The sequence below is a fragment of the Stegastes partitus genome, unplaced genomic scaffold (assembly GCF_000690725.1).
Source record: "Stegastes partitus isolate 25-593 unplaced genomic scaffold, Stegastes_partitus-1.0.2 Scaffold146, whole genome shotgun sequence".
NCBI classification, from domain to species: domain Eukaryota; kingdom Metazoa; phylum Chordata; class Actinopteri; family Pomacentridae; genus Stegastes; species Stegastes partitus.
In genome coordinates this window covers 472,293-485,222 of record NW_007577877.1, presented here as the reverse complement: position 1 = coordinate 485,222, position 12,930 = coordinate 472,293, and the positions used below count along the sequence as shown (strand labels likewise).

Below are 12,930 nucleotides of genomic sequence, written 5' to 3'. Positions count from 1 at the left end.
TGTTTGAGCACGTGTTTATTATAAAAATATTCAAAGAATTTAAAATATCATGAACAAAAGATTCTCCTGTTGTTTATGAGCCTTCAGACATATCCACTGATAATGTTTATTGTGTACCATTTTCAGTTGGCATAGTACCATTTATTACTTTTTACTATTTAATCTGTTTTATTTCAAATATTATTAACATCTTTGCCAAGTTGAGACATTTCAGTTAATTCCTCTCATTGCCAGAAGGGGGAGACAAAAATTCCACATTGCAGGCTTAATGTATAACTAATATTATGAGCAAACAATTTAATCTGATGCACTAGATAACTTAAAACACATATAAATAATCTGGTGATCACAAAAATGAGTCATCCTCTAGGTACCATAAATAGCTGGGCCACATGTTAAGGCGTTACATATTATTAAAGATAATTTACTAAAAAACACAAAAGTCAGCCTGATGGTGGTGGTAAAGTAAAAGTCACTAGATTGACCAAAGTCACTACAATTCATCCTCTGACAACCATTGTGTAAAGCTTAATGAAATCTATTTCGTAGCTGTTAGTCAGGCTGGACTAGATCGGTGAACTGACTTACCAAGAGACAGTGTCATAGTGTTTAGTGGACAACAAAGTCATGTAGCAGGAAGAACAATGTCCTCACACAGGAATTCGTTCATTCTGTTTGGGTTGAAAGAGAAGCGGGCACCAGAAATGTGGCTGATGGGAGGAAAAAAAAGAACTACATATCAGAGTCTTTATACACATAATAAAATCATTATTCAATATATCGCAATACAAACCTTAACAAGAAGTGACATGAAGCTGCAGCTGTTTTTCTCCTTCTGCAGTTTTAATCTCTTCCTCAGGATTTTCCCGTGCAGGTACTCTACTCTTGCCTCTGCAGCATTGGTGAAGAATCGTTCACAGACCATCAGCCTGAGCTGGGAGACTTTGGCGGCCATCAGAGCCATAACGAGCAGCGTGAGAAGGATGGCAGTCAGTGGGAATACAGAGTTATAGAGCAGGAGCTTGGGTTTGGGAAGGCACTTCTTCTCAAACAGGGTCACCGAGTAGGAAAAGTCTTCTTGGTGGTTTTCTTCACCAAATGGTATACCAATTAGAGTTGCAATCCCCTGAAAATGTAAATGAATGAGTGCCTAATGATAGATTGACATAGTTGTAGAAAATTCCATGAATATCTCAAATAAATAGCATACTTACTTTGATACTCATTAACAAGGGGACATGGAACGGTTCCAGTTCTGATAACTTTGTTGTTATGATGTCAACAAAACAGTACAATAATGCATCCACAGTTATAAACATGACCCAAGCTACAAAATGGGAGACAACTGGGATTCCAAATTTGACCACAGCTTTCCCCTCTCTGGTGGTGGGACGGGTGGAGAGGATGGCGGCGTACAGCTTCTCCTCCTCTGGTGTCAGGGGGAGGACGTGGGGCTTCCCTTCTGCCTTCTGCTTCTCGTCAAAACGAACAAATTTGCTGCTGATGAAACAGTTTTTGTATTTCATGTCATTGCAGTATTTTTTTATGTGCAAGCCTATAAACATCATGAGCACCAGGAAGCTGATGGCGGGAAACATTTTGTCGGCCACAGAGGAGACCGTACTCATGAAGGCCTGCGCATATCTTACGGTCTCGTTGAGCTTCTGCTCCGCGTCAGCAAGTTTCCACCTGAATTTTTCCGATTCCAGCCTGGGCGACACCTTCAGGTGGGAGTCCAGGTTCACCACTCCCAGGTCAGTGACTCCTTTGAGCATGTTTCCTATCCACTTCAACATCTTGATGTAGTTACTGAACGGAGCAGTGATGGCTTCTTTCTTCGCCTGCAGGTTGCAAATCATACTTCTGACCAGGCGTGTGAGGTTTTCCAGAGTGTTGCGGATATTTTTAAGAACCACTATACTGGTCCCGGCAGTCAGAAGCAGGTTTCGACTCTTCTTCATGAAAATAGATATGACAAATAGGGTTCCTAAACATCTAACTTTCTTGGACAGGAAGAGGGCAACAGTCAGTAGTGTCCCAAAGCAGCCAACAATCCCTCCAGCCACTGCGAGTTCATAGTCCAGGGTGAAGAGGAGGTACAGGAGGAGGAGGGAGCTGAGCAGCAGGCTGAAGAAGCTACAGGTGAAAAGGAGGGCAATAGTTCTTCTTAAATCATCCCTTTTACCAGTGGTGAAAACATCCACAGCTAGAAAACCAACATCCTGAAGGCTTTGTTTTATTGTAATCCACCTCAGTAGCATCCTGGATTGTAACAGATCCTATGGGAAAAACTTGACACTAGAAAACAAAAGCCAAAGTAGACAAAAAAGGAGGTTGAAAGAACATAAAAATAAAACCTGTTAGTGTATTGGAAAATTTTTGCTAAAGCACAAGCCTGATGTGCAGTCCTGACATCTATTCTGATGCATGTAGTCCGCAGCTTCCTTAAGTACAACGCAAACAGGAAGTCCTCAGTTCCCTCAAACCTCAGTCATTAGTCATTCCTCAGTCATCCCTATTTTTTAACCAAAAGCAGAAGCAAACAGAAGGTAATACAAGGCTGGCCGTGTGAGACTCGAGTGTGTGGTTGGTATAAAAAAACATTAAGCCTGTTTTCCGAGGCTGGAAGTCACCAAGGCATTAATACATTAAGTACTGATTATTCTGCGTATTCACTCAAGGCATTCAGACAGCAGCAGACCTGATAAAAGCTCTGAAGTAGTAGCTTCTAACAGAAGTAGAGGATTGTAGAGAATAATATTTAGACAAACAAGAAGACCACAATGTTTGGATTTGTGACATGTTTGGCATCTTATGAAGTATCTCAAAACATATTGGATAAATTGGCACAAACATTCAGTATAGCCATGGTCCCCAGAGAGTAAATGTCAATGCCTTGTGATCCCCTAAGGCCACCATGAGGCTCACATTTGACGATAAATGTAAGTTTTTGACAATGTCATGACCTGGGGTGGGCATTTTGCCCAATTTGTCATATAATCTGGTTTCTGTTTGTTCATTTTACAAATACTTCTATCAAAGCAACACACAGTGTACAACAATAACAGTGAAATATATAAATGTCAAACCACTCACAATTGTAACACCTTACAATAATTGCATCTCTTCTAGGTTGATCAGTGGGGTATTTGCTTTAATGTAAAACAAAATATTCTGAAGATTCTCTGTTGTATTCAACTCAGACGACTTACTTCGCCAGGTCAAAGTTTTAAGTTTCTCTTCTTTAGAAACTCTTGTTTGATTTTGACATTGTGTTTTTGCATCATCATGCTGGAATGTTCTTCTGCCAAATGTCTGCAGACTGGGAGTTATCTTATCAGCCAGTATTTTAGCATGTCCACAGGCATCATGATGCCATCTATAGCCTCAATCTCATCTTCCTAACACCTTTTGCACTAATGCAACCCCATATTGTCTCTCTCCCACCTTTGTGCTTCACTCTCAGGACTGTGCATTCATTATGGTGGTCCTGGCAAGGTTCCCTCCAAACATGTTGGACTCTATCTGAGCCAAACAGATTTACCTTGGTCTCATCTGACCAAAGAATATGCTCTCGGTATTTTTCAAGCTTCTTTTCATGTCTTTGAACAAAGTTGAATCTGGTTGATTTGTACAGCAAACACTGACATTCTGCACCATGCTTCACAATGTATAATGATTTTATGTAATTAGGTTAAACCCATAGACTGTCCTCAGTTACACCTCAGTGGACAACCGTCATTTGAAAGACAACAGTAACATGACTGTCCTCTTGTAGTTTCTTTATAACAGCAGCAACAGATGAGGCTTGCCTTATCTTACATCATGCCTTTTGGAAAGTTGTAATACTTTTGTTACAGAATAACCTCCCTTCACCCATTTCCTGTAGAATAAATTGATAAATGGAGCTATTAAACCTTTACCCAGAGCTCAGGTAACAAACACGACTGTGTATCAGAAACTGGACATTAGTGCTGAACCATATGTTCTTTACTTTAATAATCATATAATTCTTTTTTATTTGCAATTTAGGGGTCAATTGGCTGTCAGTAGGGAGTATCTTGCTACTCAGCCTGAGAATCCAAATCAGGAATAGAATATCCGTAATGCAAAGTAGGCTATCGAAAGAAAATTTACTGGGTCTTTGTGGAAGTGCAGTGTACCCTATTTATTTCTGACATACTTTTCCGGCAGTTTGATATAGAGAGCATGATAGTTGTGTGTGTGTCATTTTTATCATCACCCAACTCTTGGCATCAGTGTAATATCAATTTTTTATTTTTAATTTGAAAAATAACTTACATAAATCTCTGTACTCAACCATACTTAACCAAGACATAGCCTTGGCATTAACACATTGCACCAAAAGAGAAAATTAAAAGGCATTCAAAAGGATAAATAACATGTCTTTGTCATCATGAGGCATTTTTCCTGTTCCAAAAGAGTCTATCAATCTATCTTCATGGTAGCTTGTTTATTCAAACTCTGACATCTAAAGGTATGTACAATGAAAATTAAAATGAAAATATATAGTGTAGCTTGTTACAGCGACAAGGTTTTTCTTGGACATTAAAATGCATTATCTTCATGTGGAAAAGGAACAATGCCTCAGTTCAATTTCATTCAGACATACTGCAACTCTAAGATTCATATACTTCCCGGACATGAGAAGTATTTATAATTACTAAAAATAGAAAATAAAAAATAAACTGGTCTTGGCTTTTAAATAAAACTAACAAAAATATAGTAAATTAATTTCATTTTCATTAAAACAACGGAAAAAAAAAACATTTTCTGTGGCAATATCCCTTATTATTTGAACTTGTGATTAGTTCATCTTCACATACAGTGCCTGTAAAATTGAACCACAGCAACACGCATCTCTTGCATGTTTGCTGCCTCTTGATTAGGTATAGACCTCTTGCTGTACCAGTACAGATTATTTTTGCATGTTCGTCAACAATACTGAAATAAAATACACTTGCAATCACAACTGTTTCGCCAGCCTCCATTAAATATAAAATATTTTCCTTGTCGTTTTTTTTTCTTTTTTTTTCTCAAAAACCTGAAAGAAAATATGACTTTGGGGGTGGAATGTTTTGTTAAAACTTCAATAACTGGCCATGGAAGACCAAGAACTAATTTGCTGTAGAGCTCAATTTAAGGTGAGGGAGAAAAGTAATGAAGTTGACATGCACTGTACAAGAAACTGCAAAAATTCCAAATATCATCTTTATCAAAACATGCTGAGTTACTGTAAGGTGTGCCCAAGCCATGTTGCAGAAAATCCTTTTCAACATGCTTGTTAAACAAATCAAATCCAAAATAAAATACATACTGAAACAATACAGAACTGTAAAATAACCAACAGTCCTAAAATCTGGACGATATCAGGGGACTGAACAATGGTAGCAATGAATAGTACAATGAGAAGTACCCTGGGACAAGGAAGAAAAAGAGAAACGTACAATTTGCACATAATGTTTATCTTTATAAGGCATGAGCCTTGTACAATGAAATAAATAATTTACATTTATTTTCATTATCACTTTTTGTCACATAAACATTTTCTGTTAAATAACTCCAAAAGTTTCCTTTAAGTTTCCCTTATCTGCACGTCTGCAAAACACAGACTCATGAATGGTCTAAAGAATGATAAACAATGTCTTCTTTTTTTTTTTTTAATCACGATGTTGCATTCACTCCCCTTGAAAACCATGCACTAGTGAAATTTATCTTTAAAAATAATATAAATTGTTGAAAATGGCTGATCTGTTTTATTTATTTTTCATCTTTTTTGCAAGTTGCAGCCTCAAGAAAATAATTTTTCTTTTTTTATTCAGCTAAATTTGTGTCCATGCAAATGAACTAAAAAGGAAAAAAATATTTTTTCTCATTTAATTTTCATACAATATATCAACAGAGAAAGAATGATGGTAAGATTGTACATCTTTTCATGGGGTTTGGATTGTTACTGTATATTTTGGAGGGTTGATGGTAGCCACTTCAGTATTGCCTCTGATTAGCTAATCTTTATGGTGATTTACCAGTACGGGTTGATTCAGTACATAAACCTTGAGTATGCAGGGCATTTCTTTTGGGGTTCTGGGGGAGTGTGGATACAAGCTGGGACACACCTCACCCAAAGTGATGGTCTCCAAAACTCCATCTACACAGCTAGGTCTGTTGGCGTGGCGTGACCAAGCATCTGGTTAGAAACACTGTCACCCCCTTCAGATACAAGTACATTGACATTTAAAGAAAAATATAAACAAAACAAATGAAAACAAAACGAAAAAATCAAAGCAACACATTGATTTTTCATTCGAAAAGGGCTTCTGTAGAACTCTTTTAGTGGTTCCCAGTGTTGACCCCCATGGCTTCGAATTGGATGAAAACCTGGAACTGACGGAATCCTCGTGCTAAGGAGTTCATTCCAGCTTCCTCCAAACAACAACAACACCTGGCAATCCCTGCCGCCAGGCGCTTGTGACACCTTTGCCATGTGCACAATGTGCGCAACGTTTTTGCTCAAAACACAGGATCACGTTTGCACCCCTAGAAACAGGCTCAGAAGACACAACATCAAGCATGCAGTGTAACCGGGGGCGTGACCTGTAATCGCAACACTGGCTGCTACAACAACGCTATCAGTCCACACGCTGCTATGATCGAGAGAAACTGTCCAGTGAGGATTGGGAAGCTCTTCTTGTCAGTGGGGCCAGAGTAGGGTCCACCAGTGAGGAAGGAGGAAAGAGCTTGAACCAGCCAATCACCATATTGGACAGGTCCAGCTCATCTAACAGTATCTGAACTGCTCCCATGAATGATTTATGGTCCATACGTCCGTAGTCGCCCCATACGATGACCTGAAAAGAAGAACAGAAGAATATAATGATGACAAGATTAGAAAAAGACATAAAGTTGTCTTAGTGAGACTAATTTTGAGTTTCTGCTTTAACTACGATGACACTTTGTTACTACTTAAAGGAATCACAAGTCCACTCACCTGTAAAACCTTGCCTCCTGGACTCTCCTCAAACGGCAGTTGCTGCTGGTAAAGAGGATCCAAGGTTTTTCTTGCTACTTTAGTTTTCTTTTTGGCTATGCAGACTCCATTTTCCAAAAGGTAGACCTTTACATATGGTGCTGGAAATGGAGAAAAGAACAGAGGAGTGGTTACAATTTTGCATAGCTTCCTATTTTCATCCCTAAACCAAGTCATCCTTATTTTCCTCATATACCGGCATGTACTGTGATGTGAGAAACCTTAGTAGAATCATGTATATCTCAGATCTTAAACTACCTGGCAGTGCCTTGGAACCTGGTTTTCCCACAAGGCCACGGGCTCTGATGACCTCCACCTCCAGTGCTCCTTTCTTCTCCACCATGCCAATCTGGATGTCACCTAAATAACCAAGACGACAAAAGATTTTAAAAAAACGTGAAGCTTAAAAGTACAAGGAACTAAATGGATGTCTCTGTTGCTTCCAAGTGAAGATTTAAAAAAAAGAATTCTCACCCATGGGTGGAGTAGCCAACGTCTGTCGTCCAACCAGCTGGGCGGGGCCGAGACCATCCAGAAAGTCACTGAACTGAGCATCTGAGGAGAGCCTCACGCCAGGGAAGATGAGACTGAAGAAGTGAAAGACACTTTGGTTAGCACAGCAATAAAGGTAAAGTCATGTCGATTAAAGATGGAATCATAGAGCAGTGGGTGGTTGTAGCCCACTGCATGTCAGGAGAGCTAGGAAGCCTAATATGAGTTAACAAATCAAGTTTGGAATTGTTTGCTGTGTTTGTAGAAAGTGCTCCTGGTAAATATGTGAGTTGTAGCTTTGTGACAGTTCGCAGAGTGTGAGTCCCTGTCTGCTTACTTTCCCTCGGAGCTGTAGCTGTTCATGCTGCCGTCCGTGGACTCCCGGCTGGCCTGCCGAGTCATCCTGCTCCTCATCTCCACCGCCAGGCCCGTCTCTGTACTCCTCTGGATAGTGCTGCGCAACTTCTTACCTCCCGCTTCTGAACAGAGTTACACACACGACAAGAGAGAGAGAGGGAGGAAGAGGGAGAAAGAGGGATATGGACCATCAATCCATGACATTGAATCATATTGTGACTCATGTAACGAGCTGCATTCACATGGATTATCCCTGACACACTCGTGCTTTCATTGGCTCGACAGAAATCATTCCACGGGGGAAAACAAACCACAAAGACACCTCTGTGAATGAGAACTCATCTCTATGTGAGGATGACATAAGTATATTTTATTTTAGGAAGGATCGTGTCCGTTTCACAGTGACGATGAAACAAGGTCACCAATTTACCAACTCTACATACTTAGAGTTCTTAGTGAATCTGCTCAGCAGAACAACATGTACAGCCCTACCGACGGCCCAGGGGGTCTTATGGGAGCCACAGTGAGTCCATGCTCCACCTACAAACATTCAGCACCCCCCCTCCCAGCCATCCTAACTGATCCAAGAAGACAGCTGACTCGCCCCATTAGGCCTGCTGCTGCTCATCTCCGCCCAACCTCCGTGCCAGTGTGCAACCACGTGGTTGAGCCTGTGGCAGACGTACACACACCTACACAAAAGTACAGTAAGAAAGCTAACACACTCCTGCAGATCATCACACACACACTCACACACACAAAGTCGAAACTATATTTCATTTTCCTATCCCATTAATAAGGAGCTCAGCAAAAAAACGCCCTTCACTTTGAGCCAGTCATCACAATGTACAGAGAAGGCACTTAGGAGATTAAAGAGAAATCAGATGCAGTAGACTAGTTCTAAGAATCTCAGGGTATTTGTATTAGCTTCAAATTTAACTTGTATGGTAGTACTGAAAAAAAAAGCTGTAACCTTTTTCATTGCAATCAAAGGCACATGAATTTTTTTCTTATCTCTAATCAAATGACTCAAGGCATCATGTAACTTACCAGGGTCCAAAAATCCCAACAAAAGTACTAACAGTTACTATCAGTTCACTGTTGGCCATTGCAGGACGCATAAGCCTTTTGTCGTTTTCCACTAATAATTCCCCTGTTTGTGTGGCTGGCTGAGGTCTAGCCTACAGAATTCCTAATCCAGTTATCATGATAGGTCCTGCTGCTTTACTCTCCTTCCTCTCCCCTCTGCTTGTCTCGTCAGAGGAGGAGCTGAAGACAAGAGAGATGATTCTGTGTCCTAGCTCACACAGGCGTAAACAGACATGAAGCCTTTCAGCCTTGAAATCTCAGTTATTCAGCTGGCCTCCGCCTCCTCTTCCTGCTCTTCACACATTACAATAAGAGATGCAGCCGCAGAGGTCGTCTCTGACGTCTGCAGCAGACCTCATCTGCCAATCAGTGGCCAGTCAGATGTTATCAATGAACGCTGAAAACACACCATTTAGTGCACCATTGTAAATTGAGTGAATCAACTGTCCTGCTCTGTGACAAACATTAAGAAAGGCATCTGCTTGCTCTTTCACTGCTGAGCAGAATAGTAGATATGCAGCCCTGTTATTATCATTGCAATCCATCTGGGCTCTTTCCTTAACAATGGCCTAAGACAGCACAGTTAACAACAATATAGTACAATGGCAGACTTTGTGTTTCCATACATATGACACATGTGTCCACTTTACACTCAGAAGTACACACAAATGCATTTAAAGCAATGGCAGATAAGATACACGTGTCAAATATAAGAGAGTGAAGGATCTAACAATCTCGAAGCAGCAGGAGCCTAAAAGTCTAACAAACTGGCACAACTCCAGAAGGTCACTGCCCTCATATTCCATCCCTGCCAGACAGGAGAAGACAGTGAGTCTAGTGAAATGCTCAACTGCCAACAGTGAAAGTGTGAATATAAATTACAAAGAAAAGCTGGAGTGGTGAGGCAGAAATACATGGATAAGTAAAAGTATAACAGAGTAAATCACAAATGCCTTTTCTGGAAATCAAGCTACTGCAAGTAAAAAAAGGAAATGATCTAGGAAGGCATAAATATAAACACATGTAGAAGGCGTTATGACTGCTATTCAGGAACAATGTTGTGGTTCTAAACTAAAAGAGCACTACCGCCCACAAGATGCTGAACAATGATTCAGTCCACTTACTAAATTCTTTGTTTTCATCCACAGAGCCAGATTTAAAATCATCAAGGGGATATGACACAATGGTTAGACTAGCAATGAGTGGAATTTATCAGAGAGCAGACTGGTTCATAAACCCATCTGTTCTGACAACACAACCACTGGTGGCGGCCGCAACAACAGGAGCACAAAATCTAATTTAGAAAAAAAAAACTGATGATAAATTGACCACAGATATCAAGTTTCAATTCATCATATCACCAGAGAACACACAGCTGAAGCATCATTGTTCTACACGGTCATCCTAATTAAACTAATTGCATCTCTCAACCTGCCCCAATTCTCCTTACAATCAGTCCTCTGCATCTTCCCACTAATCCTAAACCCGTCTCCTTCCTCAAAGCCATGATTCAGTTCAAGCAGAATTACTGCCCCCCCCCCCCTCCAGCCAGCAGCTGCTGCCATGACTTTTCCCTGACTGTCATCTTACCTCCATCCTCCTCATCGAAGGAGTTCATGCAGGGGAAATAGACAGCCAGAGCTTCAAATGATGCAGACAGGCTCATCTTGCCCTGGGAGCACTGGATACGCATCCCAGGAGCCGGAGCAGAGGTATCGTTCCCCTGCCTGCCCATGGTGACCGGCTGCCGTCCTCCTCAATGCGGCGAATCGAATGCACAAGACCTCAGCTCTGCCTTTTCTAGCTGATGGAGGTTTAAAATGAAATCCAAATCTAATCTATCTGATGGATTTCCTAATCTCAGTAGCAGAAGATGCTGGGATGCAGCAGGAGATCAGAGCTGTATCATCTAGTCTGTCCCTAGATGCTCTGTAGACCGCAACTTAAGTAGAGCTTTAGAAAAACGTTGCTTCAGTTGCTGAGCCTTGTGCTGTCTGGGTCTGACGTTCCTGCTGCACCTCTTTCTTCAAAGGGGGGAGGGGAGAGAGCTGCATCGTGCTCCACCAATCAGAGCGCCAGGCTGCTCAAGCGCACCTCAGCTCACTCTGCGGGTGAACAAGCTCTACCCAGAGATACTAACCCCCCCCTCCCCACTCCGTCTCTCACCAGTTTTCTTTTTTTTTTTTTAACTCTTCTTTTATCATCTACTTTCTCTTTTTTTTCCCCCCTCTCTCCCTCCCGGAGCTTACTCTGTTGTTTCTTTTGTACTCTTCATCACTGTTATTTTCCTTTGCTCTCCATCCTCTGTCCCACCGTCCCTCCCTCTCCCCATCTCATCCACGGAGCCCAGTGAAAACAAGCTGTCATTAGCTCTGCCAACAGCCCTGCTTCCCCCTCAGAGGGCTCCAGCCACATGGCGGTCACTCAAAGTTCACGTGCCAAACTCTGCACCTTTATTTTTCTCCCCTCCATCACCACAACGCCACAGCTGTTCCATTTGGGAGTAATTCACTTTGCTGTGGCTGGCTGATTTTATAGTTCAGAAAGAAAATCAAGTGAATGTTTAAGTTGACGTGCTCAGCCTGACACCAACATGTTGTGTTGTGAGAAACTCAGTTTCCTTTGGTCACCTGCAAGACTTTGAAACAATCACAAAGACTCTTTGTTTGAATTAGTGTCAAACACACCTAACTAATAGTTTCTTTACCGTCTACCACCTGTGGTCACCCAACGTCAGCCTATTTTTAAACAGTCCTAAGACTTTCTAACAGGAGGTCCTTGAATCACTGATAAATCTGCTAATAGCGTGATGTGTGAGTGGCAACAGATAAAGTAAATGATAAACCAAACTTCAGCTCCTCCGTCACTCCTGCATCTTTAAAAGTGACATGCAGTGAAACTGTGCTGCTTTGACACACCAACTGTGGTGCTTTTGTTCTGAATATGTATCTGGCAGAATAGGCACAGGACAAGTCAATTAAAGTGCTTCACTGTGCTATCATAAATATAGCAAGCTCCCTGTAGTGTTAACTCTGAGGCAAAAGTTCCTCTCCACGAGACACTGCAACCTACTTCCATAGAGAAGGCACTTAATAAATTGGCGTCCATTTGCAGGTTTCATCTAGGTCAGCACAGACAAAAACAACACTCACATTTACAGCTAGAGGGGAAATAGGACAGACACACACAGTGAAAATATAAGCAGTTGGGTTAAGTGTAAGCTCATTTAGATGTCCCCCCCCCCCAGGACATTTAAGATCTTGTCTTAACTCAAACTGTGGCATTAATCTACAGACTGTGTACATTTTAATTAATCAAAAGGGGAATGTTTATCTTTGAGAACTGAGAGAACTGTGCATTTGCATGTTTTGAAGAGGTTCTAATGGCTTCAGTGGTGGGAATGTGGGTCTGTGAGTTCAGACGGTCGGCTCAACACTTCACTCCAGACTTAAACATTTCAACTTCTGGGTGGGTCATGATGGAATTTTAAAACAGACATTTACTGGAAGCTCTCCACAGAATGCATTTAGCTGGTGTTGATGATGGCCTCAATAGTGGGCTGATATTTCAGTGTTTTCATGATTTGACTTTACAGCTAATGGTTGGGACGCTACTGAATTTGGCACCGGTGTCCATGGTGCATAGAGAAGGAATCCAAATGACTTCATGGATGACTGGTTAACACTTCAGCCATCTCTTAACTTATGCAGCACCAGGCCAAAAATTACTCATCCAATAATTTGGTTAATGACCAAATATGCACAAACTTATGACGTCTCCATCGGCTGTAAAATAACTTCTCTTTTTGTGCTTATTAGTCATACATTTTATGCAGAGTCTACTATTTTATGCAATGTTCACAAAAAAATGGGGAAGCAATTCTTTATTTAGCTAAAACCCTTCTAGAGGAATGTTTACAAGACACATCTGAACTGCCACATTTG

The 12,930-nt window shown here is 41.1% G+C and overlaps 2 protein-coding genes across 7 annotated transcripts in view; both read right to left on the bottom strand.

Annotated features, from left to right (window-relative positions):
* dcstamp (dendrocyte expressed seven transmembrane protein) lies at nt 1–1,961 on the bottom strand. Its single transcript, XM_008279180.1, has 3 exons — nt 1,215–1,961; nt 794–1,126; nt 1–710 (listed from the first exon to the last, which is right to left on the bottom strand). Exons 1-3 carry the CDS (start codon nt 1,959–1,961, stop codon nt 651–653), a joined length of 1,140 nt encoding a protein of 379 aa, XP_008277402.1. The 3' UTR covers nt 1–650.
* A 2,294-nt stretch (nt 1,962–4,255) lies between these two features.
* The window catches only part of rims2a (regulating synaptic membrane exocytosis 2a), a 143,899-nt gene continuing 135,224 nt past the window's right edge, over nt 4,256–12,930 (bottom strand). For all 6 annotated transcript variants that reach the window (XM_008279175.1, XM_008279176.1, XM_008279174.1 and 3 more), the window contains 5 exons: nt 7,878–8,019; nt 7,523–7,635; nt 7,307–7,408; nt 7,010–7,149; nt 4,256–6,869 (listed from right to left, as the gene is read on the bottom strand). In XM_008279175.1, coding sequence (XP_008277397.1) covers nt 6,666–6,869; nt 7,010–7,149; nt 7,307–7,408; nt 7,523–7,635; nt 7,878–8,019 — 701 coding nt within the window. In that variant the 3' untranslated portion in view covers nt 4,256–6,665. The remainder of the gene's footprint in view (nt 6,870–7,009; nt 7,150–7,306; nt 7,409–7,522; nt 7,636–7,877; nt 8,020–12,930) is intronic.